The sequence below is a fragment of the Pristis pectinata genome, chromosome 1 (genome assembly GCF_009764475.1).
Source record: "Pristis pectinata isolate sPriPec2 chromosome 1, sPriPec2.1.pri, whole genome shotgun sequence".
NCBI lineage: Eukaryota > Metazoa > Chordata > Chondrichthyes > Rhinopristiformes > Pristidae > Pristis > Pristis pectinata.
Genome location: NC_067405.1, coordinates 82071191 through 82096721, shown reverse-complemented (window position 1 = coordinate 82096721; position 25531 = coordinate 82071191). Strand labels below are relative to the sequence as shown.

General features: G+C 51.4%; 1 protein-coding gene across 1 annotated transcript in view; it reads right to left on the bottom strand.

Moving 5' to 3' along the window:
* Positions 1 to 25531, bottom strand: part of LOC127578447 (papilin-like) — a 100447-nt gene that overhangs the window by 22501 nt on the left and 52415 nt on the right. Inside the window, 12 exon segments of the mRNA XM_052030479.1 lie at positions 807 to 1119; positions 1526 to 1655; positions 5423 to 5528; positions 8000 to 8291; positions 12110 to 12196; positions 13104 to 13254; positions 13751 to 13924; positions 14273 to 14449; positions 14999 to 15206; positions 19537 to 19602; positions 20725 to 20851; positions 21379 to 21505. Of these exon segments, the coding sequence (XP_051886439.1) occupies positions 807 to 1119; positions 1526 to 1655; positions 5423 to 5528; positions 8000 to 8291; positions 12110 to 12196; positions 13104 to 13254; positions 13751 to 13924; positions 14273 to 14449; positions 14999 to 15206; positions 19537 to 19602; positions 20725 to 20851; positions 21379 to 21505 (1958 nt within the window).

Below are 25531 nucleotides of genomic sequence, written 5' to 3'. Positions count from 1 at the left end.
GCCGAGAGCATGGTACTTTCACACTGAACAGTGGATGGATGTCAATGTTCATCTGATGGAGATCACAGGGTGTGGAGACCGTGCTGGGCTGAAGCAGCATGGGTGGGGTTTGCTGGTTGCTGGTGCTGTGTGTACAGTGTGGGGTGTGGGTGTGTGTGTGTGGGGGGGCAGGGGGCAGTGGAGGGACTGCACACCAAGCATGCATAGTGTTTGTAGATGTGCGATCTCAGGGTGTTTGGGTGTTTGGGGTTGTACACAAAATGCCTGCATGTACACGGTCTGTGTACACACAGGGTGTACAGGGATATTTGTGTGGGCTATTTGTGTGAATGTCGTGCAGTAACAGATTCTTCGCCTGTGTGCGCGCGAGCTGGCATGCACAGGTGTGCATACCGGGGCTGAGTGCATGCATGGTATTTGCACAGGCTGACTTGGGTGGGATCTGTAGTGCGCGCTGGCTATGTGCACTTGGGGTAGGTTTAGGCAGGCTGGTTATACACAGGTTAGTGTTTCTGGTGAGCAGGTAGTGAGCCTGTGGGGGTCTGTGGATGGGGTGTGTGTGTCCATGGGGTATTCACCTGGGTATGCATGTAGGCTGGCTGTGTGTTGGTCAGGTGTGTGCATGTGAGAGCTGGTGTTTTCAAAGTAGCAACAAACAGGGTGATCAGAGAAATGTGTTAGTGACTGGCTATGTCAACAGCACCACCTGTAGACAGGTGAGGTGGGTCCCTGTGGGATTACCAGTCGACAGATGGGAGGTGGTGGGCGAAGGGGAGGGGGGGTAGAAGTGGTCCCTGTGGGATTACCTGTAGACAGGCAGTTCCCGCTCAGCAGGGGAGGGGTCCCTGTTGGACGAATGCCCGGGCTGGTTCTGCTGCCCTGTGTGAGGAGTCCACCAATGGGGGTGTTCGGCCGGGGCACTAGAAGCCCCACCCCCAACAGCCATCCTCTTGCACTGACGCAGACACTCGTCCTCTGTCTCAAAGTTGTTCCGGTTTCCGTGACAACCTCCGTACCAGAAGCGGTTACAGACAGCGGATCCAGGGATGAAGAACCAGCGGACGGTCCACTCTGTACATGGGCCATTGGCAAACAAGAGCTGACAGTGGGTGGGGTAGACTGTGGGGCAGACAGGAAGGCAGGTAGGGTTAATGCAGCTGTCCGCCCACACACCAAGATCCCTCAACGTATGGATCCCGGACCATACTGAAATTTCACCGCAAAGATCCCCCACTGCACTGAGCTGTGACCTCACCCCCTCCCCTTCCTCAGCACACCTTACCTCACCTGTCTTAATCACCTGCTCTGAAATTTCCAACACTGTCCCTGTGGCACATTGGGGTATTTTACCAGGTTGAGGTGCTACATAAATGCGGGTTGTTGTAAGTGTTGCTGGCCAGCCCTTTCTGGACCTGCTCCCCGGGAGTGCCTGCAGTGAGGGAGATGAGGGGCAGGGGCCATGTGCGGATCACAGACAGTCGGCCTCATCTACCCATAATTTGTGCGCATCCCGAGATCCACTTACGGAGGCTGGGCCCATCCCTGCACCCTTCACCGTTCGGTCCCAGGGCCAAGGAGGTCTCATCCCAACAGCAGCCGTACATCGAATTCCTGCACTCATCCGGTGGGCTGTTCCGAGCCGTCACCCTCGGTTCCTACAATGGGGATGACACGGAAGTGCTGGTCAATATTTACCCCACCCCAGTCTTCTTTACTTGCCGTTTCTGCCCCTCCCATGAGAACATGGTGGTGAGGGTACTCCCACAGGGCCACTCTGTCCTGGATGGTGTCGAGCTTCCTGGAGCTGCACTGATCCCTAGGCCGTGGTGTTCCATTACACCCCAACTTGCACCTTATGGATGGGGGAAGGGCCTTGAGGTCAGGAGATGGGTCACTCCCCACAGGATACCCAAACTCAGACCTGTTGTGGCCACAGTAGTCATAAGGCTGGTTCAGCCGAGTTTCTGGTCAATAGCAAATGACAAGCGTAGGTAGTTCAACTCTCATGTTGGAGATGGCCATTGCCTGGCACTTCTGTGGTGCAAAAGTTACCTGCCACATCAGCCTGAGCCTGAATGCTGTTCCCAACTTGTTACATAGACACAGGCTGCTTCAGGTGCTGAGTTACTTTGAATGGAACTGAACCTTGTGCAACCATCAGTGAACGTCCCCACTTCTGACCTTGCGATGGAAGAAAGGTCAGTGACGAAGCAGCTGAAAAGGGTTGGGTCGAGGACTCTGCCCCAAGGAACGCCTGCAGCGATGTCCTGGGGTGACTGATCTTCAACACCCACAACCATTTTCCTTTGTGTGAGGTACAACTCCCACAGGTGTGTTTCCCCTCTGTGCCCACTGACCAGTTTCACCAGGGTTCCTGGTGCCATAGTCGAATGCAGGGAAATGTCCCGATTCACATCAGAGTGTGGGGCAAGGTCAGTGCCAGGACAAGGGTTTAGTGTCTCCTCAGCGAGGAGGGAAGAGGGTGAGTGAGGTGGAGGAGTGTAGGGAGGTAATACCCGAGTGTGGGGATGAGGTAGCTGAAGTTAATTACAGCAAAACAAAAGGTGGGCGTATAGAGAGGCTGGAATCAGAGGGAGTAGGGGGTGCATGTAGATGGGTGGGAATCAGAGGAGGGGGGATCCCAGAGGGTTGTCAGGGGTTAGAAGATTGAGCAGTGGGGGAGTCGGGCCACAGGGGGTTTCCAAGACAGATTCATGTTTAAGTTTATGTGTTGCCATATTGGGAGCTGGTGTGGGGGTGGGGGTTGGTGGTGGGTGAGGGGCAGTGGTGAAGGGTGGGGTTCAGTAAGGGGATGGATGCGTTGGTGGGTTTGGGTGGGTGGGGTTCAGTGGGATGGGCTGGAGTAGATGAGCCTGGGTGGGGGTGTGGGATTGGTGGTCAAGAATGGGTGGGTGAGTCAGGGTGAGGGTGGAGTTTGGTGGGCTGGGGTGGCATCGGTGAGCCAGGATGGGGGTAGACACACCAGGTCCTAGGTCACTCTGGGGCCCAGACATTGAGCCCTGAGGTGCCACAGTCAGTCCGGTTACTGCCAACCTCCCCAGGACCCATCAGTCAGTGTCACTGCTCCTGGTCACAGCGTCAGGGCCCCTCCCACAAGGTGCAGTGGGGACCTCCATTAGCAACCTCTGGGAGGGGTGGACAGTGGGAACATCCTGGGGTGGGTGAGAGGTGGGGATGGGGGGTTGGTAGCGTGGGGGAAGAAAGACAAACCTGTCTCCAGCTGATGTGATGGGGTCCTGTGTAGAAACCCTTTCACCAGGGGGTGTTGGACTGTGGAATCTTACAACTCTCCTGGATCCAACCCACATTACATAGAACAGTACAGCAAACCCCTTCAGCCCACAATGTTGTGCCGAGCTAATTAAACCAATGACTCCTAATTAATCTAATCTGTCTTCCCCGCACATTGACCATAGCCCTCCCTTCTCTGCATATTCATGTGCCTAAGTCTCTTAAACGTTCTTATGCTATCTGCCTCCACCACCACCCCTAGCAGTGCACTCCAGGCCCCCCTCCCACTCTGTGTATAAAAATGCCCCGCACATCTCCTTTGTACTTTTCCCCCTTAAATACATCCCCCTTAAATACATGCCCTCCAGTACTTGATATTTCAATCCTGGGAAAATGATATTGGCTGTCTATCTATGCCTCTCAATTTCATAAACTTCTATCAAATCTCCCCCCAGTCTCTGCCATTCTAGAGAAAACAGCCCCAGCTTGTCCAACTTCTCCTCATAGCACACGTCCTCCAAACCTAGTAAACCTTCTCTGCACCCTCTCCAAAAGCTCCACATCTGTCCTATAATGGTGCGACCATAATTGAACGCAATACTCTAAATGTGGCCGAACCAGAGTTTTATAAAGCTGCCACATAACTTCCTGACTCTTAAACTCAATGTCTCCACTAATAAAGGCAAGCATGCCATATGCCTTCTTTACCACCCTAACAAACTGTGTGACCACTTTTATGGAGCCATGTAACTGGACGACAAGATCCCTCTGTTCATCAACAATGTTAAGGATCCTGCCATTAACTGTGTACTCTCCCTTTATGTTGGATCTCCCAAAGTGCAGCACCTCACACTTGCTCAGATAAAACTCAATCTGCCACTTTTTCACCCACATCTGCAACTGATCTATATCCCGCTGTATTCTTTGGCAATCTCCAATGCAATCTCCAATGCCACCAATCTTTGTTGTCTGCGAACTTGCTCACCCACCCTACATTGTCATCCAAATCATTTATATACATGACAAACAGAGGTCCCAGTACAGATCCCTGCAGAACACTAGTCACAGACCTCCATCCAGAATAAGACCCAACCACCACTGTGTCTTCTATGAGCAAGACAATTTTGGATCCAAATCAGTCAAGTCACTGTAGATCCCATGCATCCTAATTTTCAGGATGAGCCTACCATGCGGGACGTTGTTGAATGCCCGACTAACATCCATGTATATGACATCCACAGCTCCACCTTCATCAGTCACCCTCATCACCTCCTCGAAAACTCAATCATACACGACCTGCCCTGTACAAAGCCATGCTGACTGTCCCCAATTAGACCTTGCTTCCCCAAATACTCATAAATCCTATCCCTAAGAATCCTTTCCATTAATTTCCCTACCACTGATGTGAGACTTACCAGTCTATAATTTCCATGATTATCCCTATTTCCCTTCTTGAACAACAAAACATTAGCTACCCACCTATCCTCCAGCACCACACCTGTAGCTAGTGAAGGTACAAACATCTCGGTCAAGTCCCCAGCAATCTCATCTCTCACCTCTCAATAACCTGAGGCATATCCCATCAGGCCGTGGGGACTTATCCACCTTAATGTTTTAAGAGACCCAAAACTACCTCTTTCCTAATCTTCAAAATGCCCTAGCATCTTAGCATGCTTCCCTCTAATCTCACTATCCTCTACATCCTTCTCCTTGATAAATACTAATGTAAATTACTCACTTAGGATTTCACCCACATCTTCTGCCTCCAAGCACATGCTCCCTCTATCCCTGAGTGGCCCTACCCTCCTCTAGTTATCCTCTTGCTCTTGATGCATGTATAGAATGCCTTGGGATTCTCTTTACCCCTACTCGCCAAGGACTTTTCATGATACCTTCTAACTCTCCTAGGTATCTTCTTTAGTTCCCTTCTGGCTCCTTTATAGTCCTCAAGTGCCCTGTTTGATTTCAGGTTCCTAAGCCATATATACATTTCCTCCTTCTTCTTGACTAAATTAACTACCTCTCTCATCATCCAAGATTCCTGTGCTCTGCCATCTTTGTCCTTCCCTCTGACTGGAACAAACCACTCCCAGTCTGAGCCCGTGTAGTCCTGGACCAAGCCCATGTAATGAGGTTACAGTGACCTGTGGATGACATGCTCAGTACTTACGGAGATCTGTTCACCTCCATCGAGGAGATCATCAGTTGGATGCCTCGGACACCCAAGCTGGTTAAACCCTCTGGCAGACGTCAGTCCATCTGGACAACACCCGTACCTGAGCATTTCAAACAGACACATACATTACTTTAATAAACACGGGCCTGTTTGAACAGGGTTGTGCTGTGTTCTACTGCTCACTGACACTGGGCAGGCAGAAGACTCTACACATTCCCGGGGGTAGAAGGAAGGTTTTATAACAGCACCACACCTCGTGGCCGACAGACATCTTCCTGAGTATCATGCTTTGGTGATTTATTTTGCCTTTTTAATCCTATTCAGAACGGCTCCTGTTTGGGCTCTAAGTCTTTCATTTGGAATCATTTGATCCCAGTATTTCTAGCATCCAGATAACTAATGGAGCATGGCTGAAACTTTTGCTGTGTCCCCATACCAGGGCAGAGAGTTTACCTCTAGTGTTGGTCAGGACACTCTCCAGTGACCCATCAACCACTGGGAACCAAGCTGAGGCGAGGATGGCAGGGCCGTTAAAGAGGTGAAATTTACATTGAATAATTAACAAACAATTTCAGAAATGGAGTGCAAATCAGGATCATCCACTGGCCACAAAAACACACAGACTAGAGCAGGAATAGGCCATTTGGCCCTCTGAGCCTGCTCCACTATTCAACAAGATTGTGGCTGATCATCCCATGCTCTTCCCACCCCCTTTGATGCCTTCAGTAACTTCAGTATATTCAGCCACCTGGCTCCACACATCTGTGAGAGAGGATTCCACACCTCCACCACCTTTGGGTGAAGACGTTTCCCTCACACTGTATCCTGAGACTGTCACCCATTGTGCATCCACAATGCATCCAGTCTGTCTAATCCTGTCAGAATTTTAACCGTTTTAATGATCTTTATTTTAAACTCTACTAAATACAGGCCCAGTCAATCCAACCTCTCCTCATTCAACAGTCCCACCATCTCAAGAACCTTCACTGCCTAGTCCCACCACATCCAGTCTCTCCTGAGAACTCAAGCCCTCCAGTCCTGGTAACATCCTCGTGAATCTGTTCTGCACCCTCTCCAGCTTAATGACACCTTCTTTTAGTAAGGCAACCAGAGCCACACACAATACTCCAAGTGTGGTCTCACCAACAACTTGTACAGCTGTAACATGACATCCCAACTGCTGTACTCAGTGCCCTGACTAATGAAGGCAAGCATGCCAAATTCCCTCACTGCCCTGACTACCTGTGTTTCCACTTTCAGGAAACTGTACCCTGAGGTCTCCGTTCGACAACACTCCCCAGGACCCTGCCATTTATTATGCAAGTCCTGCCAGTGTGTAAACCACATTCATCCACATTACACTGCATCCGCCACAACTGGGATTGAACCCACATCGCTGGACTGAGAGACAGCAGCCCTTCCTGCTGCACCACTCTGGTGTGAGGGAGATTACCTGGCCCCAGGTGACTGGTGGCTGGGGCAGGACAACTGGATGTTGTGGTCCCATGACACCAGAACCAACCAGAGGCACCAACAACCCTGGGCTTTGTTGGCCTGATGCAGGAAGTCTCCCCACCCTCTACCCCCGTCAAGTTAGCCCAAGGGCTTCAGCACAGGCAGTGGCTGGGAGTTCACTGCCTGAACTGGGGGCAAGGCGGTGGGCTGGAAAAGGGGCTGTGACATCCATGCTGCTCCCAGCTACCAGGACTGCCAACAGGACTTGCTGCCCCATAACAGTAAGGTCCAAGGACATCTCTCTTCTACCTGGGATTCTGCCTGAGCCCAGCCAAGGAAACAGGAAAGCAGCAGCAGGGGCTGTGTGTGTGGAAGGGCCACTGTTCAGAGCCCCAACCAATGCACACAAAGTCATTAAAATTTGTGTTAAAAAGGATATCATTAAACTGGAAAGAGTACAATAAAAATTAACGAGGGCATTGCTGGGCCTGGAGGGTTTGAGTTAAAAGAGAGACTGGATAGGCTGGGACTTTTTCCCTGGAGTGTAGGAGGCTGAGAGGTGACCTTATAGAGATATATAAAATCATGTGGGGCACAGATAAATAGGATGGTCACAGTCTTTTTCCCAGGGAAGGGGAGTCTAAAACTAAAGGGCATAGGTTTAAGGTGAGAGGGGAAAGATTTAAAAGGGAGCTAAGGGGAAACTTTTTCCACACAGAGGGTGGTGGGTATATGAAACGAGCTGCCAGAAGAAGTGGTAGAGGCAGGTACAACTATAATGTCTAAAAGACATTGAGGTACATGGATAAGAAAGGTTCAGAAGGATATAGGTCAAACGCAGGTAAATGGGGCTAGTTCAGGTAGCTCGGTCAGCATGGATGAGTTGAGCTAAAGGGCCTGCTTCTGTGCACCACGAACTACCCACTTTGAGTTTGTCAGTGGATGATAACTGGCAATATGTTAATGTTAAGTAATGAAATAGCATTACTTGTTTTGAAAATGTTGACTTGAATGTTTAAATAACTTTGAATTTTTTTTTACATATAAAAGATATTTTGAAATTAAAAGATGGCCTGTGGGTGGTGAGAGGACAGGCAATGTTCTGGTCTCCATTACCTGCTTTTGTAGCAGGGGATGAGAGGGCAGCCTGCTCCTCCTGGGCCCCTGGCTGCAGCGTAACCATCCGGACAACACCCATAAGGTTCTGTGTTACAGTCCCACACCTCTGGGCCCAGCAGTTCCTGGCGCAACTGAGAACTCGATGGGTTGTTCAGTGGTCCGGAGGCAGGGGAATCCGATTCAGAGATGTACTGGTGAAACCTTGACAGGTCTGACTCCTCTGGTGCTGATGGGACTGGGAGGAGATTTGTCTCAGCTCGATCCGGCGGGAATTCTGGGTACAACCATTCTGAAAGAAAGAAAAGTGTTGCAAAATGTTCCTTTCTGGTTGGATGCAGATCTAACAGGTCAAATTTGGGAAAGCTTGCACTTTCTATAGCAACTTTTACAAACTCAAGAGACCGCAAAATGCTTCTGAACTTGTTCTCCAGCAGCCCTCAGGGTTGACATGAGCTGCTTCACTTCCTGTACACGGTACTCAATCTCTGTCACTCACAGGCAGCGGGATGACAATGATCAAACCGTGGTCTCCGTTACCTTGGTCTGGACAGCCCAGTGGAGAACTTTATCACTGGAGTGTAGGAGACTGAGAGATGACCTTATAGAGAGATTATATAATGACCTTATGACACCACTGTTGTTGGCAAAATCTCTGATGGCAATGAGGAGGCGTACAGAAGTGAGATCGATCAGCTGGTTGTGATGTCGCAACAACAAAAGACCAAGGAATTGATTATGGACTTCAGGGAGGAGAAGTCGGGAGAACACACACCAGACTTCATTGAGGGGTGGAAATGGTGAGCAGCTTCAAGCTCCTGGGTGTCAACATCCCAGAGGATCCATCATGGGCCCAACATATTGATGCAATCATGAAGAAGGCACACCAGCAGCTCTGCTTCATTATGAGTTTGAAGAGATTTGGTATGTCACCAAAGGCTCTTGCAAATTTCTACAGAGAGCATTCCGACTGGTTGCATCACTGCCTGGTATGGAGGCTCCAATGTGCAGGATCGAAAGAGGCTGGAGAGGGTTGTAGACTCAGCCTGCTCCATCATGGGCACAACCCCCCCACCAATCGAGGACATCTTCAAGAGGCAGTGCCTCAAGAAGACAGCATCCATCATTAAGGACCCTCACCATCTGGGATATGCCCTCTTCACGTCACTACCATCAGTGAGGTGGTACAGGAGCCTGAAGACCCACACAATGTTTCAGGGACAGCTTCTTCCCCTCTGCCACCAGCTTTCTGAATGGTCCATGAACACTACCTCGTTGTTCCTCTTTTGCACTATTTATTTTTGTAACTTATAGTGATTTTTACGTCTTGCACTGTACTGCTGCCGCAAAACGTCAAGCTTCATGACATGTGTCAGTGATAATAAACCTGATTCTGATGTGTCTAAAATAGTGAGGGGTACAGATAGGGTGAATGCACATAGTCTTTTCTCCCCCCCAGGGAAAGAGAATCAAGAACTAGAAGGTATAGGTTTTTGTGAGAGGGGAAATATTTAAATGGAACCTGTGGGGCAACTTTTTCACTCAGAGGGTGGTCAGTATAAGGGATGAGCTGCCAGAGGAAGTGGCTGAGCCAGGTACATTAACATTTAAAAGGTACTCGGATAGGATAGAGGGATATGGACCAAACGCAGGCAAAAATGGGACTAGCTTAGATGGGCATCTTGGTTGGCATGAACAAATTGGGCTGAAGGGCCTATTTCCATGCTATATGTCTCTAACCTCAGCTCTCTGCTTTGAATCGTACAATTACCCAGGACTGCAGAGGGTTAACATCCCAGGGAGGCAGACTTCAGATGCTTCTCCACAACACTGCACCTGAGTGCCAGCCCAATCATCAACTTGACCAGGTTTCAGCCAAGTGACCCAGTGTGAATGTAGGTTCCACCAGGACCCAATTCTAAACTTGGCTCAGGCACTTTAAAATGTGTAATCATGTATGCAGCAGGCATGCTTGTGCACGCATGGGTGTGATGTGTATGCCAAGACTGGGCTCGAATGTTCCCTCCACACAGGTGTCAGAGGTGCATGAATGCTGCAGCATCAGTGGTTCTTGATTTTCCAGATTGCCTTTGCTCCCTCCATTCTGGCTTCCTCACATGACAGAGGACTGCTTTTTATGTGGGTACACCAAACGAGACGTGGTGTGTGTCAATGTCAAGACTCTTCAGGGATGTTCTAAGTGAGTCTTTGAATCTTTATTTCTGTCCACCACGTGATTCTTTGCCCTTAGTCAGGTCTCCATAAAGTAGCTGCTTTGGTATCTGTCATCAGACATTCTTCTGACATGTCCTGCCCACCTGATCTGTGATTCTTTCTGCAATGTGTAAATGCCGGGGAGAATCTGTGTGCCTGGAACTTTGCCTTGCCACTTGATATGAACTATTCTGCACAGGCAGGTCATGTGGAAGTGGTTAAGCTGTCTGGCATGTCTGCTGTACACTGTGCACGTCTCGCAAACATTAAGTGGGCATTACAACAGCACGTTGCACCTTCAGCTTGGTCTGCAGGTTGATTCCTCTCAGTCTTCCAAAGGCAGAGCTGGATTTTGCTATTCTCTTGCTGACTTTGTCATCAATGTTGACTGATCTGAGAGTGCTGTCAAGGCCACACTACAGGGAGAGTGAGAGTGCACTGGCGAGGGTGCAGAGGAGATTTACCAAGAATTTTGCCTGGGATGGAGCGTCTCAGTTATAAGGAGACACTGGATAAGCTGGGTTTGATTTCCTTGGAGTGGAGAAGGCTGAAGGGACACAATTGAGGTTTACAGAACTCTCAGGGGCACAGATAGGGTGGATAGTAGGAAACTTTTCCTCAGAGCAGATGTGTCTATGACCAGAGAACCTAGGTTTAGGGTAAAGGTAATTGGTTTATTATTGCCATAAAGAACAGTACAGCACAGAAACAGCCCCTTTGGCCTTCAGTGCACTGAGGCACAGTGGAAAAATTTTGTTTGGGTGGCATGCAAAATAATTTCAAAACATAAGTACACTGAGGTAGTACAAGGGAAAAACAATAAAAGAATGCAGAATACTGTTACAGTTACAAGAAAGTACGGTGCAGTGCAGGTAGGTAAAGAAGATGCAAGGGCCATCAAGGTAGATTGATGAGATCGAGTTCATCCTCATCATACAAGAGGTCCATTCAAGAGTCTGATAACAGTGGGATAGAAGCTGTCCTTAAGACTGGCAGTACACATTTTCAGGCTTTTGTGTCTTCTGCCCGATGGGAAGGGGGAGGAGAGAGAATGACCAGGATGGGAGGGATCTTTGATTATGTTGACTACTTTCCCAAGTAAGAAATTTCGAGAGAATGAGGAAGAATTTTTTCACCCAGAGGCTGGATGGATTCTGGAATGCCCTACCCAAGGGGTGGTAGAGACAGACGCTCACAACATTTAAGTAGTATCTAAACAAGCATGAATCACCAAGGCATGGAAGGGTATGGGCCAGGTGCTGATAAATGGGATTAGTATAGATGGTTACTTGATGGTCTGCATGGACACAGTGGACCAAAGGGCCTGTTTCTATGCTGTGTGACTCTATAATTTTGTATTCAGTATTATTTAGAACCCATTGCTGCCTTTATTTTAGCTAGGACTGTTATTGGCATGATATTATAACCCCAGTTGGTTAATTGTGCCTACAACTCACGCAGCTCCTTAGTGGGCTTCGTGCACTTACATATGTGTACATTAAATCCACTTCAGGCCTTCTTCTTCCCACTCTTCCATAGTTCTATGTAAAACAAAGCCAATCCTTTCCCTAGCACTAACTAGTTTAAAGGCAACCTTCAACTGCACTGCCAAATCACCCAACCCACCAAATCACCTCACCCCACCCACCAAATTATTTAAACTGTTTTCTCACCACAAGCAAACTTGCACATTAGAACTTTGCTCCACTGTGGTGGAGCTTCTCTGTACCTTCCCCACCTCTCCCAGAGACAGTCCCACCTCTTGTGGGGGTCAGTCCCAAGGTCCCCAGAACCTAGAGCCTTGAAGCCCTCCCACCCGTGTGCATCACCCACTCTGTCAGCCTGTTCCCTCCCTCAAACACACACGAGGAGCAGGGTCAGAAAACACCAGCTCACCAGAGGATGTGACGGATTCAATGTACGGAATGGTTATAAACTCCTTATCTGGATCAAATCCGGTGGGATCTGGGAAACTTGGAACCGCTGGAGGAGCAAAGCAACAATGTTAATAAAAAAAGGGACAGGATTCAACCAAACATGCAGGTGGTGGTAAAGAGCAAGTGTGTGGCATCGTCTGGCTGTGTATGATGAGTCCAATCATTGAATCCGAGCTGTCCTCCTTGTGTTGACAGTGAACTAGTCTGGTTGATATCACACCCCTCACAACATCAGGACAGCAGGAAGTTTTTCACAGCTAATGACCAGCGTCGTCACAACTGTAACGTGGGAGTAGTGGCAAGTGTGTGCACAGCAAGATCCCACAAGCAGCCTTGCCAATAACCCAATGAACAGAAACATCAGCCGAGGCATCCGGCGGGTCCCTGGGGAGATCTGCCCCACCCCTCGGAACTTTGTAGTGCAACTGTCCCACAGCGCAGCCAAGGCCTCTATTCAACGTCTCCCCCAACTGCAGCACCTCCACTCCTCAGCCTGGGCACTACACTGGGACCACGTGGGGTGGGACAGGGGTGGCCAATCTCCCTCTGCAAGTATATGGGTAGTGGGAGAACCAGGAGGCTCCCTTGATGGACGGGAGAGTGGACCACCCCTATCATAGACCCCAACTCAATAGCCCCACTCCTGCTGGTGGGCCAGAGAGGGTAAACAGAATTCAGAGAGAGGTAACCAAATGTACGGGAACAGCAGGGGCGGGGTGAGGGGCTGTGGCCTCCCACACACCTCCACTCCACACAAAGACTCCGTGCAATAGACCCACGCAGCTCACCGGAGCCCGAACAATGCAGGAAGCAAGGGTGGAGCAGAGGAGACAAAAGGACAGTGGTTCTGTTGTGGGTCACCTGCTGTCCTGAGACCCCAGACCCGAGGGAGGTGGGCCCATGGCTGGTGAGGTGAGGAGATGGGGGTGGGATGTGCTGTGGACACAGCTCACCTTGCGGCAGGTAGCAGGGCTGGGTGTTGCAGACCTCCATCTCCCTTGGGTACGCTCTGGGATCGCACTTGCTCGGGTCCTGGTAGTTCCGGTCCTGGTCGTAGCAGATCACCTGTCGCTTTCTGCGGCCTGACGCACAGCTCTTGGAGCACTGTGGGGACAGTGACCTGGGGTTGGGTGTCTGTCACACCGTGGGGGACAGTGACCCCTCCTCACTGAGGCACACACACTGGGAGCACAGCTCCAGACGGCAGCTCCTGCACCAGGGCCAGCTGCCCTCCCAGAACAACCCCCCCCCACCCCCCACAACAACCATCTTCCCACAATGTTTGTCCTCCCACATCAACTGTCCAACACCCATCCTCCCACAACAACAGTCCAATAACACCTGTTCTCCCACAATATCAGTCCTCACACAATCCCCCTCCAAACACACCCATCCTCCAGCGACAAACTGCCTCCCATACCTGTCCACAACACCCATCCAGCAACACCCTCCTCCCACAACACCGGGGGGGGGGGGGGGAGGGGGGGGGGGGAGAAGTGGAGTGATGGTCCAAGGTGAAGGTCGAGGTCGGTGCAGCAAGTTATTGCTTGGTGTTTCCTTCCCAAGGTCAGCACCACCCGTCTCAGAGTGGAGGACTCACCAGACCCCAAGCACCAACGTGCCAGGAGAAGACACGGCAGTGATCCCGGATGCAGGTCTGGACAGCAGAGGGCTTGGGCTGTGAGGAACAGACGAAGTCTGGCAGCTGGCCCCCCAGCTGGGACATACAAGAGACAGGACGGGACTGGAACCCCTCGCCACAGGTCACCGAGCACTGGGGGAGGAGGAGGAGGAACAGTCAGAGACAACCATACACAGGAACCCCTTGCCCAAGCCCCTCCCGAGACCCCCTCACCCAGATCCCTCCTTCCATTCCCTCCTCAAGACTGCTTTTCCTGTCCTGAGACCTCCCCAACGCCTCCCTAACAAACCCCAACCCCTCCCACCCAGAGAATCTCCCCACCATCCCCCAGACTACCACCCAACCCACTGCCATCCCCCAGATTCCCCCTCTCTCCAGACTACCACCTGACCTCCCGCCGTCCCCCCCCCCGCCGTCCTCCGACCCCCAATCTCCCCGACCCTTCCCCCAGACACCACCCCCCCATATCCCCGCACTCACCGATTCCCAGGCCCCAATGTACCAGGAGAAGGTGTCCCTACAGCTCTGCAGCACACAGGCCTGGGTGCTGGTGGGCTTCGACTGGGAGGAGCACACGAAGTCCGGGAGCTGGCTGCCTGACGGTGCCACACACGAGAGAGTCCTGGTGCGAACCCCCTCACCACAGGTTACCGAGCACTGCAACACAGGAGGCGGCGCCGTCAGCGGCCGGACACTCAGCCGCACTCCGCAGCTGACGGCTGGAAGGAAGACATGCCCCACATCTCCCGGTGCGGACAGGGAATATGGGACGGAGTGAGGACCCGGGGCAGACATGGAGCCCAGGGAGAGGTGGGAGGGCCTGGGCTGGAGGTGTGACCGGAGGATGTGGCGGGGCCGCTACCGTCGTCATGGTGACCGAACCCGGGCGGGGCCTGTTGACTGGCGGGTCGTTGATGGGCCGAGCTGGGTAAGAGGCGGGGCTATTGAAGGGACCGTTGATTGGCGGGACCGGTTGATGAGCGGAGCCTGTTGATAGGTTGGTGCCGGTTAGGGACGGGGCCTGTAGATAGGCTTGCCGTTGATTGGCGGGCTGTTGATGGGCGGGGCCCGTTGATGGCCGGGCCATTGTTTGGTGGACCGTTGAAGGGAGGCGCCGGGTGATTGGTGGAGCCCGTTAATTGGCAGGCCGTTGATGGACGGATCGTTGATTGGCAGGCCGTGCCCTTCACACCCCACCCCACACACCTGTGACCAGCGGCCGGTTCTCCAGGACGCACACTGCAGCAGGTTGCACACCTGCTGTGTGGGTGGCTTCTCCCTGACGGCGGCACAGTCCGAGTCGTCCCGCACCGTCTCCCTTCCACTGCTGTCCGACACCGAGCAGTACACGGACCGGGTCTGCACCCCTCCTCCGCACGTCACCGAGCACCCACTCCAGCCGCCCGTCTTCCAGCTGCTCGATCCAGCAGAGAGAACACGACCTGGGTTCAGGGTGGGTAGTCGGGGGGCGCAGCGTTGAAACACCACCCCCTCTCCCTACCGACTGATCCAACACCGTCCCCGTCCGTTCTAACACTGACACCCCCTCACCTCCCCCAGCTCAAACGCCGTACCCACACCTCTGACACCTTCCCTACACCTTTAAAGCCGTTCTCACATCTCTCAATACTGTGAGAAACAAAGGTCTGCTGATGCTGGAATCTAGAAAAAAAAGACGCTGAAGGAACTCGGCAGGCCAGGCAGTATCCGTGGAGCAAATCAGACGGTCAATGTTTCGGTTCAAGACTGAAGATAGGAAAAGGGGAAGCCCAATATATAGAAGGGAAAAACAGAGCAGTGATAGGTGGACAAAAGAGGGGAGGCAGGGTGGGCACAAGGTGGTGATAGGTAGATGCAGTAAGAGATAAGTGGGGGAGGAGGGGAGAGCAGATCCACCAGGGGATGGGTGATAACACGGCAAGCATATAGGGGCAGGCACAGTTGAGTAGCGGTTAGCATAACGCTATTACAGTGACCCGGGTTCAATTCCAGCCACTGTCTGTAAGGAGTTTGTACGTTCTCCCAGTGTCTGCGTGGGTTTCCTCCGGGTGCTCTAGTTCCCCCCCCCCCCTCCACGTTCCAAAGACATATGAGTTAGGAAGATGTGGGCATGCTACATTGGCATGGGAAGCGCAGCAACACTTGTGGGCTGTCCCCAGAACACTCTACGCAAAAAGATGCATTTCACTGTGTTTTGATGTACATGTGACTAATAAAGATATCTTATCTCATCTTATAAAAGTATGGGGGGAGGGAAGGAGAGGAAAAGGGGAGAAAAAGGCAAGGAGAAAAAAGAAAGGCTAGGAAAAAAAGAGGCAATGTGGGGTTGGTTTATTTAAAGTGAGAGAATTCAATATTCATGCCATTAGGCTGTAAGGTACCAAAAATGAGGTGTTGTTCCTCCAGTTTGCATTTGGACTTCTAGCAGTAGAGGAGCTCGAGGACTGACATATCAGTGTTGGAGTGGGAGGGGGAGTTGCAGTGACTGGCAAAGGAGAGATGCAGATCGTGGTTACGGATAGAGCATAGGTGTTCTATAAAATGGTTACCTAGTCTGTGTTTGGTCTCGCCAATGTAGAGGAGGCCACACTTGGAGCACCAAATAAGGTAGATGATATTAAGGGAGGTGGAGGTAAATCTCTGCCTCACCTGAAAGGACTGGATAGAGGTGGTGCAGAGGCAGGTGTTGCACCTATGGGAGGGACAGTGGAAAGTCCCCAGGGTGGGAGCAGGGTGGGTGGGGAGGGTGAAGTGAACTAGGGAGTCGCAGAGGGTCCCCCTTGTCCTCACATTTCATCCCACCAGCCTACATATCCAAAACATCATTCTTCGTCACTTCCACCATCACCAACAAGACCCCACCAGCATATCTTACCCTCCCCACCCCTTTCTGCTTTTCACAGGGACCACTCTCTCCGTGACTTCCTAGTTCACTCCTCCCTCCCCACCCATCTCACTCCCACCCCGGGGACTTTCCACTGCCCCCACCATAGGTGTAACACCTGCCCCTACACCACCTCCATCCAACGACCCAAACAGTTCTTTCAGGTGAGGCAGAGATCCACCCGCACCTCCTTAATATCATCTCCTGCATTCGGTGCTCCAAGTGTGGCCTCCTCTACGTTGGTGAGACCAAACGCAGACTAGATGACTGTTTCATTAGAACACCTGCTCTCCATCCGTAACTGCGATCTGCACCTCCCCATTGCTAGTCACTTCAACTCCTCCTCCCCTCCATCACCTATATGTCAGTCCTCAGCCTCCTCCATTGCCAGAAGTCCAAATGCAAACTGGAGGAACAGCACCTCATTTTCCATCTTTGAACCTTACAGCCTAACAGCATGAACATAGTACTTTACATAGAACATCCCACTTTAAGTAATTCCCACACCACCACACCCCCCACCTTGCCTCTTCTTTTTTTCCCTTTCCTAGCTGCATTCACTTTTTTGCTCCTTGACAATTTTTTCTCTCTCCTTTTCCTCCCTTCCCTTCCCCATCCCCCATGCCGCCTGCTTCCATATCTTTGGCAGATCATTACCCCGGTGGATCAGCCCTCCCCTCCTTCCCCACATCTACCTATCACCACCTTGTGCCCACCCCGCCTCCCCTCTTTTGTCCACCTATCGCTTCACTATTTCTCCCTCCTATATATTGGACTTCACCTTTTCCTATCTTCAGTCCTGAAGAAGGGTCCTGACCTGAAACATTAACTGTCTGTTTTTCTCCATGGATGCTGCCTGACCTGCTGAGTTCCTCCAGCATCTTGTTTCTTGTTCTCTTACCACCATTTCCCCAGTTCTAACACCATCACCACATCCCTAACGCCGTTTCCCCCCCCCCCCCCGCCCCAATTGGCTCCAACCCTATTCCCACTCACCACCCCCCCCCCCCCCCGGCTCTAACACCGTCCCCACACCTCTAACACCACCCCCGGCTCTAAAGCTGCCCCCATTGCACAGCCCTGCAAGGAACAAGCACGGCAACCACCAACACTGAGCAGGAGCAGCGAGGAAGTGAACACAGAGCAATCTGTGAATCCAGCACAAAACCAATCTCTCTCATACAGGGGGGTATCAGATGGAGCCTTGCACCGGGGTCAGTAGGGGAGTCAAAGAGACCCTTTCACTTCTGGGAGACCAGATCTCAGAGCCAAAACTACAATAACGTCCAACAACAGATTCAGGTGTAATGTTCCTGGCTGGGAGGGCTTGGAATGGCCACAAGGACTGGCCAATGGGAATAGTACGGAGACATTCAGATGATGCAGAGGTGGGCAGGGTGAGGTGAGGCAGGCTAAGACAAGGTCCTAGTGGAGGGAGGGAGGTGAGACGGGGTGGGACAAGGTCCGTGTGAAGCACCAACACCAGTGGTGACCTGCCCATACCACTGCAGAGGGCAGAGACAGTACACACACACACACACACACACACACACACACACACACAAACACACAAAATCAGACAGAGACAGACCCACCTCTTACATGTTAACCATAGAACCATAGCTATACAGCACAATACAGGCCCTTCGGCCCACCATGTTCTGCCAACCTTTAAACCACGCCTAAGACTATCTAACCCCTTCCTCCCGCATATCCCCCTATTTTAAATTCCTCCATATGCTTATCTAACAATCTCTTGAACTTGACCAACATATCAGCCTCCACTACTACCCCAGGCAGCGCATTCCATGCACCAACCACTCTCTGGGTGAAAAACCTCCCTCTGACGTCGCCCTTGAACTTCCCACTCATTACTATAAAGCCATGCCCTCTTGTATTGAGCATTGGTGCTCTGGGAAAGAGGCGCTGGCTGTCTACTCTATCTATTACTCTTAATATTTTGTATATATGTTACATCAAGACCCTGTGGAAAGAAAGGATTTGGAAATGAAGTGGCCATGTTCATGTACAAAATTATTACAGACCCAGCATTATTTATAGGGAGGGATAAGAGAGAACTTTCCCCAGGGATGAAGGCACATTGTGTATATACACACACCCACACTCTCACACACAGATAGAACTCACACAGACACGTGTGCACACACTCACGCAGATAAACATACACACATCCACACTCACACACACAGATAGAACTCAGATACACAGACATAGATAGGCACTCACACCCACAAACACACACACACAGAGTCTGACACAGACACACAGTAACTCGCAGACACACACAGACACAATGATACACACACACTCGTGTACATAGCTCCATATGCATGTGCACACACCCATGCACAAACACGCACACATACACGCACGAGCAAGTGGATGGGTTACATGGACCTGGTGATGTTGGGACTTATTGTAGGGGAGTGGAGAGGACCAGGGATTGTGAAGGTGCACTGCACTATGAACAAGTGAACAAATGCCAGATTTCTCTGGATCAGGGAAGTGAACTCTTGCATTAACTGTGGGCTGAAATGTATTTGAAGTGTTCTGTTGCTTCCCTGGTGGAGTTATGTCTGAGAGCTGAGTCCTGGTTGGGAAGGAGCGGGCAGAGTGGTGGGCTGGAGAGGAGCTGGAGTTCACCGTATACCCAGCTCCATAGAACACCCGGACAAACAGACAGCCACCCTACAGAGCAAGCACCTGCGAACACCTCTACCACTGGCTGCACACCACCACCACAAGCAAGGTCTTCTCTGCTACAAAGCAGCTTCCGCGTTAGTCCGACCAGCCAGCCAGTAAGGCTGGGGAACAGGCTGCCTGTAGTGGCCTTGGTTACCTGTAAACTCTCGATGTCAGGCACTGCCTCCAACTCCAGAGACTGGGTGGATTTATGAATGAAATCCTTGCATGTGGAACAGAGTCAATTTTAAAAATGTGTCCTGCCTTTCCCTGGCTTGCCCTGTACACAATTCCCAGAGCACATCCATCACACGTGGGATTGTTGAGTTGGTCCACAACCCTCTGATATCCCACTCTGAGCACCAGGCCTTGGCCCCTCCCTAACTCTCAGCATCCCGCCCCTCCCTTGGTTTCTGACACTCTCTTCAATCCCACCTTCTCGCTCGATCACCTCACTAACTCCAGGCTGGCGGGACCTCCCTTCGAAGGGACATCGGGAAAAGGTGGATGGGTCACTGCTACATGTTGTGATCCCACTCATGGAGCTCGCCCCAGACCAGCTTGTGTAGAGGGTCACTGCTACATGTTGTGATCCCACTCATGGAGCTCGCCCCAGACCAGCTTGTGTAGAAGGTCACTGCTGGTAACAGAGTCACCGTGCCCCAGGGGTCTCGTGTTCCCGCTCGCCATATCCATCAGATGCCGATCCCTCTCCCACTCCTGCTGTCCAACTCCCCTCCTCCCTCAGTACTGCACGCTCCCCACCCTCCAGACCCACCTCCTCACTGCCGGCACCAAACTTCACCTGTGGAACTGGACATTGGGATTGCCCTCTGCCTCTGCTGCCCTCACCCACCCAACTGTCGCAGGGCAGCCTGGATGGCGGGGCCTTTCTCCTCACACCCCACGACACACTGAGCACGGGACCTCCTGTCAGTCACCCTCGTCAGCACAGGGATCCCATCACTGTGACCCCATCATCCTTGGGATCCTTGGGATCCTTTCACCCTCAAACCCCCTGGACTGCATCAACTGTGGGACCTCTGGAACCTCGAGGCCTATGTCACCGCTGGGACTCTGCACATACCCGGTTGTGCGAACCCCCCTGTAGTGCGCGGGGACTCAAGACCCACCCCCCCACCCCGCCCTGGGGAGAGCACAGATCCCGAGACCCCCGGTAGACAGTGCGGACCCCGGGGAGAGCATGGACCCCGAGACCCCCAGAAAAGGGTGCGGGCCCCAGGGGAGAGCGCTGACCCCGAGACCCCCGGGAGAGAGCAGGGACCCTAGCGCGCTGTAACTGCGGGCAGCAGGCACAGTGCCAGCCTGCTGGGCACAGACTCACCGCTTAGTCCGGGGACAGCTCTGGGGGTTGCAGGTCTTGTTGTTGCTGGGCCGGACCTGTTCTTGGCACAGGTAGTCTGGGTACGCCTCATTGTCAATGGTGCAGAAGACCAGTCTCGTCTGGAAACCTGTGTGTGGCAGAGAACGGCAGACAGGAACATCAGGGCCCACACAACATCTGGGCAGGTGCTCCTAACCCGGGGGTGGGCAGAGAGGGGGCATGTGTCTAGGTCCTTGGGGCACAGAAGAGCACACACCTTTCTGCACACACCTTTCACCCTTACCTCACCCTTCCAGACAACAGAGCAGGCCATTCAGCCCACTGAGTCGATGCCAGCTCACAGAGCAATCCCACCCCCCCCCCAAACTTTCCCTGTAACCTACTCTCCCCATATTCCCATCAACTCCCACCAGATTCTGCCCCTCACCCACACACAGTGACTAATTAACCCACCAGCAGATGCAGCTGGAAGCTCACCGGCTACCCAGAGAGGCTGTTGGTCGCCCTGTGGTGCTACCCCAGGTGTTTCTGTGTGGGTTGGTCAGCCCCCCCGACCAATCTCTGGGTACGGGATGCCACAATTCCCAGCTTTGCCCGCTTGTAGAGAATTTAAAAATTAAATTTCATTAGGAGAGAGTGGGGAGAGTCACTCACCACCCCCACACTCCTTGCTGCACACACTCCAGGATCCCACGCTCCAGAAGTAACCCTGTGGCTGCTTCCGGTGGTGCGACAGGTAGTACTTGTATTCAATTCCGTGATTGGGTTCTTGGCTAATGATCTGCAAAGACACAAGAAGTGATTTCACACGTAACACTGGTGCTTCCGAAATCTACAGGGTGCAGCCGAGCAAATGGTCCCCTCCAGCAAAGGTGGCCTAGCACTCCTGGGGGAGGGGTTCCCACGACCACTCCCTATCCTAGGGAATGTGACCAGTGACACACATGGTGTGAAGGCCGGCATGGAAGTATTGGGCCGAGTGGCCTGCTTCTGGGCTGTACATCCAACGTATTCCAGCAGCGGTCAAACCCAGAGTGACCATCAGCAGGTGCTCACCCCTAATCCACAGAGTATGGCCTGGGGTGTCCCATCACTGGAGGGACAATGGAGAATAAATGAAGACTGCAGACCCCACACTCAGCCTGTCACCCAGGAGCTGCTCAACTCCCTCTGTGACAGGGAGGTTGATGAACTGGGGAAGTGGAATTTCACTTGAATAAGTACAAGGTGTATTTTGGGAAGTTAAACCAGGGCAGGACTTACAGAGTAAACAGTAGGGCCCTGAAGAGTGATGTAGAACAGAGAGACCTTGGGGTACAGGTACATAGTCCCCTAAAAGTGGCATCACAAGTAGACAGACTGGTGAAAAGGGCATTTGGCACACTTGCGTTCTTAAGATTTAAGATTTCTTTATTAGTCACATGTACATCGAAACATACAGTGAAATACATCTTTTTGCGTAGTGATTTGGGGGGCAGCCCGCAAGAGTCGCCACGCTTCTAGCGCCAACATAGCATGCCCACAACTTCCTAACCTGTATGTCTTTCGGAATGTGGGAGGAAACCAGAGCACCTAGAGGAAACCCACACAGACACGGGGAGAACGTACAAACTCCTTACAGACAGTGGCCGGATTTTGAACCCGGGTCGCTGGCGCTGTAAAGCATTATGCTAACCACTATGATACCGTGCCTGCCCTTCTTTGCTCAGGTCATTGTGTACAGGAGTTGGAGCATCATGAGCATCATGGAGCAGCTGTACTAGTCATTGGTGAGACCACACTTGGCGTGTTGTGTGCAGTTCTGGTTCCTCAGCTATAAGAAGGATGTCATTAAGCTGGAAAGGGTGCAGAAAGGATTCACAAGGATGTTACCAAGACTGGAGGGCTTGAGTTCTCAGGAGAGACTGGATAGATTGGGCTGTTTCTCTGGGCCAAAGGACGTTGAGGGGTGACCTTACAGGAGGTATGTAAAACCATGAGGGGCATTGATACAGTGGATGGTCACCATCTTTTTCCTGGGGTAGAGGAGTCTAAAACTAAAGGGCATAGGTTTAAGGTGAGAGGGGAAAGATTTAAAGGGGGCCTGAGTGGCATCTTTTTCACACAGAGGGTGGTGAGTATATGGAACCAGCTGCCAGGGGAAATGGTATAGGTGGGTACAATTACATTTAAAAGATATTTAGACAGGCACATGGATAGGAAAGGTTTAGAGGGATATGGGCCAAACGCAGGCAAATGGGACTAGCTTAGATAGACACCACGGTCAACATGGACGTGTTGGGCTGAAGGGCCTGTGTCCATGCTCTATGAGCTACGACTCTATACTCAGTGAATCATAGGGCTCTGAGGTATGCAGTAGAACAAAGAGACCTGGGAATACAGATCCATAATTCCTTGTAAGTGGCATCACAGGTAGATAGGGTCATAAAGAGAGCTTTTGGCACATTGGCCTTCATAAATCTGGGCAAGGAGTACAGGAGTTGGGATGTTATGTTGAAGTTGTACAAGATGCTGGTGAGGCCGAATTTAGAGTATTGTGTGCAGTTCTGGTCACCTGCCTACAGGAAAGATAACAATAAGCTTGAAAGAGTGCAGAGAAAATTTACAAGGTCATAGGTTTAGAGTGAAAGATGAAATATTTAAGGGGAAGCTAAGGGGAAACTTCTTCACTCAGAGGATGGTGTGAGTATGGAACGAGCTGCAGAAGTGGAAGTGGTAGATGTGGGTTCAATTGTAACATTTAAGAGAGGTTTGGATAGGTACATGGATGATAGGGGTTTGGAGGGATACAGTCCGGGTGCAGGCAGATGGGACTAGGCAGAAGATCAGGTCAGCATGGACTGGATGGGGCGAAGGGCCTGTTTCTGTGCTATGATTCTATGACTTCCATGACATGGCAGCCAAGCCACGGGCCACCTGGAGGAGGGAGCCTGGGAGCTTGATCCCAGGGGTAGGAGCGAACCTCCTCCAGGACAACAGAACTGGGCCCTGGTCTTGGCAGGGTTGTGGATCCAGTCAAGGCCTGGTGTAGAGGGGGTGCAGATCATCCGAGGTCGGGGTGGTGTGTGGGCCAAGGGGCATGGGCACATCCCACTGCCTCACTAACTGCTCATCACTACAGACCAATAAGCAGGAGGCAAGAGGCAGAGAACAAGGGCAGGGTGGGCTGAGATAACTCAGTGGCCCACCTAACCTGCTCAGTGGGGTAAGTTACAATGAACCTTTGTGGCGTCAGTGGGACACCAGAGCTGGGCTCATTTGGGGTGTAGAAGACAATAGGAAGGGAGCTCTGGTGAACAAAGGGTTACTCTCTCATATTCTCCTGGCAATTAATGGGACAGTCCCATCGCCAGTGTCCCTCTCGACCACACTTAAAGCAGACCTCCCTGCGTGGTGGTGGCAGTCCATTAAAAACATTCGGGCGACCCTGAGGTCCCTGACCCCGCCCCCACGGCCTTCTCCTCCCTTGTTGATAGGATCTTTGGAGGAGAATCTGTGTTGGTCCTCCCAGAGGACCACCACTGCTGGGATACGGCCAATTATCCCAGTTATCATCTCCCATTGATGCACGTAAGGGAAACTCATACTTCACATGGGGCTTGGTTGATGATCTAATTTCCTCTACATTGTTGGGCCAAAAAGCCAGTACCACCCTGTGGGATTGTTCCCTTGTATTATCACACCAATCCAAGTTGGTCTTTACTAATGATGCTGTTTTCTCTGGGAGACATTGCATCAAATTGGGCGGACGGCTGTCCATTATTGTATGCCTGATCTCCAGCATATGTTTGATATACTGTAGTAAAGCATTCCCAAAATTCCTGGGCTGCCTCTTTAGAAGTAGGTTTACATTCCAGAACCTAACTCATGTCAATGGGTCTTTTCAAACTCTCCGAGAGAGCTGTCAACATAATATTAACTTGTTGATTCAAATTATCATTCTTCTAATTTAAATCTTCATATGTATCAATAGGGTTTCCCCCTCTTGCAGGAAGCAGCATTGCTGCTTTCCACTTAATTCTCAAACGGGCATAGAAGACAATGGGAAGGGACCTCTGGTGAACAAAGGGTTTCTCTCTCTCTCTCTCGCTCTCTCTACTGGTAAACAGCTTGAGTGATGTTTCAATATGCCAAAAACTTCCTGAGCTGTCACCCAATATGTCAACACACCTTGAGGGAACTCCTGCTTAGTAGTCAAATTAGGATCAGCAAGATTCACCAAGTATTGTGTCAAAACACCGAGTTCCTCAGCCGTATGTCCCTTATTAACAGTGAGTGTAACATGTGGATGGATTAATCCTGTTTGCTCCTCCATGTACCCCACTCCCGCTAGCATTAAACTAATAAAGCATTAGTTGTAAGTTCTTTGGTTCTGCTGTTGTCTGATTTATTACAGAGTGCGGGTCGACTTTCACATTTGGCGTAGTCGGCAGGATCTCGCTAGGATACCTGGACACCTCCGGACTGAGTAAGTGGCAGACGGCGTTCGGAAGGTCCCTCATCCGAGACCACAGTAGATATGTGTTCTAGAGACCACAGTAGATCTAGAGGTAGATCTGGTTCCCTGCCGAGATCCAAAAAGAACCAGCAGAGAACAAAGATTCACAGGTAGGAGTGTGTTATTTTTAAGACATAGTCCTATGGTATATATCTCTGCGTCTCTTTTTATTGTTGTCATACCATTCACACTCAGCCTTTAACACCTCCCAGTCCTTGGGTGCACCCTCCTTCGTACATAACTCAATCCCTCTTCAACATGCAGTATCCCTCCAACTACTCTATTTTGTCTTCTGCCACTCTTTTAAAC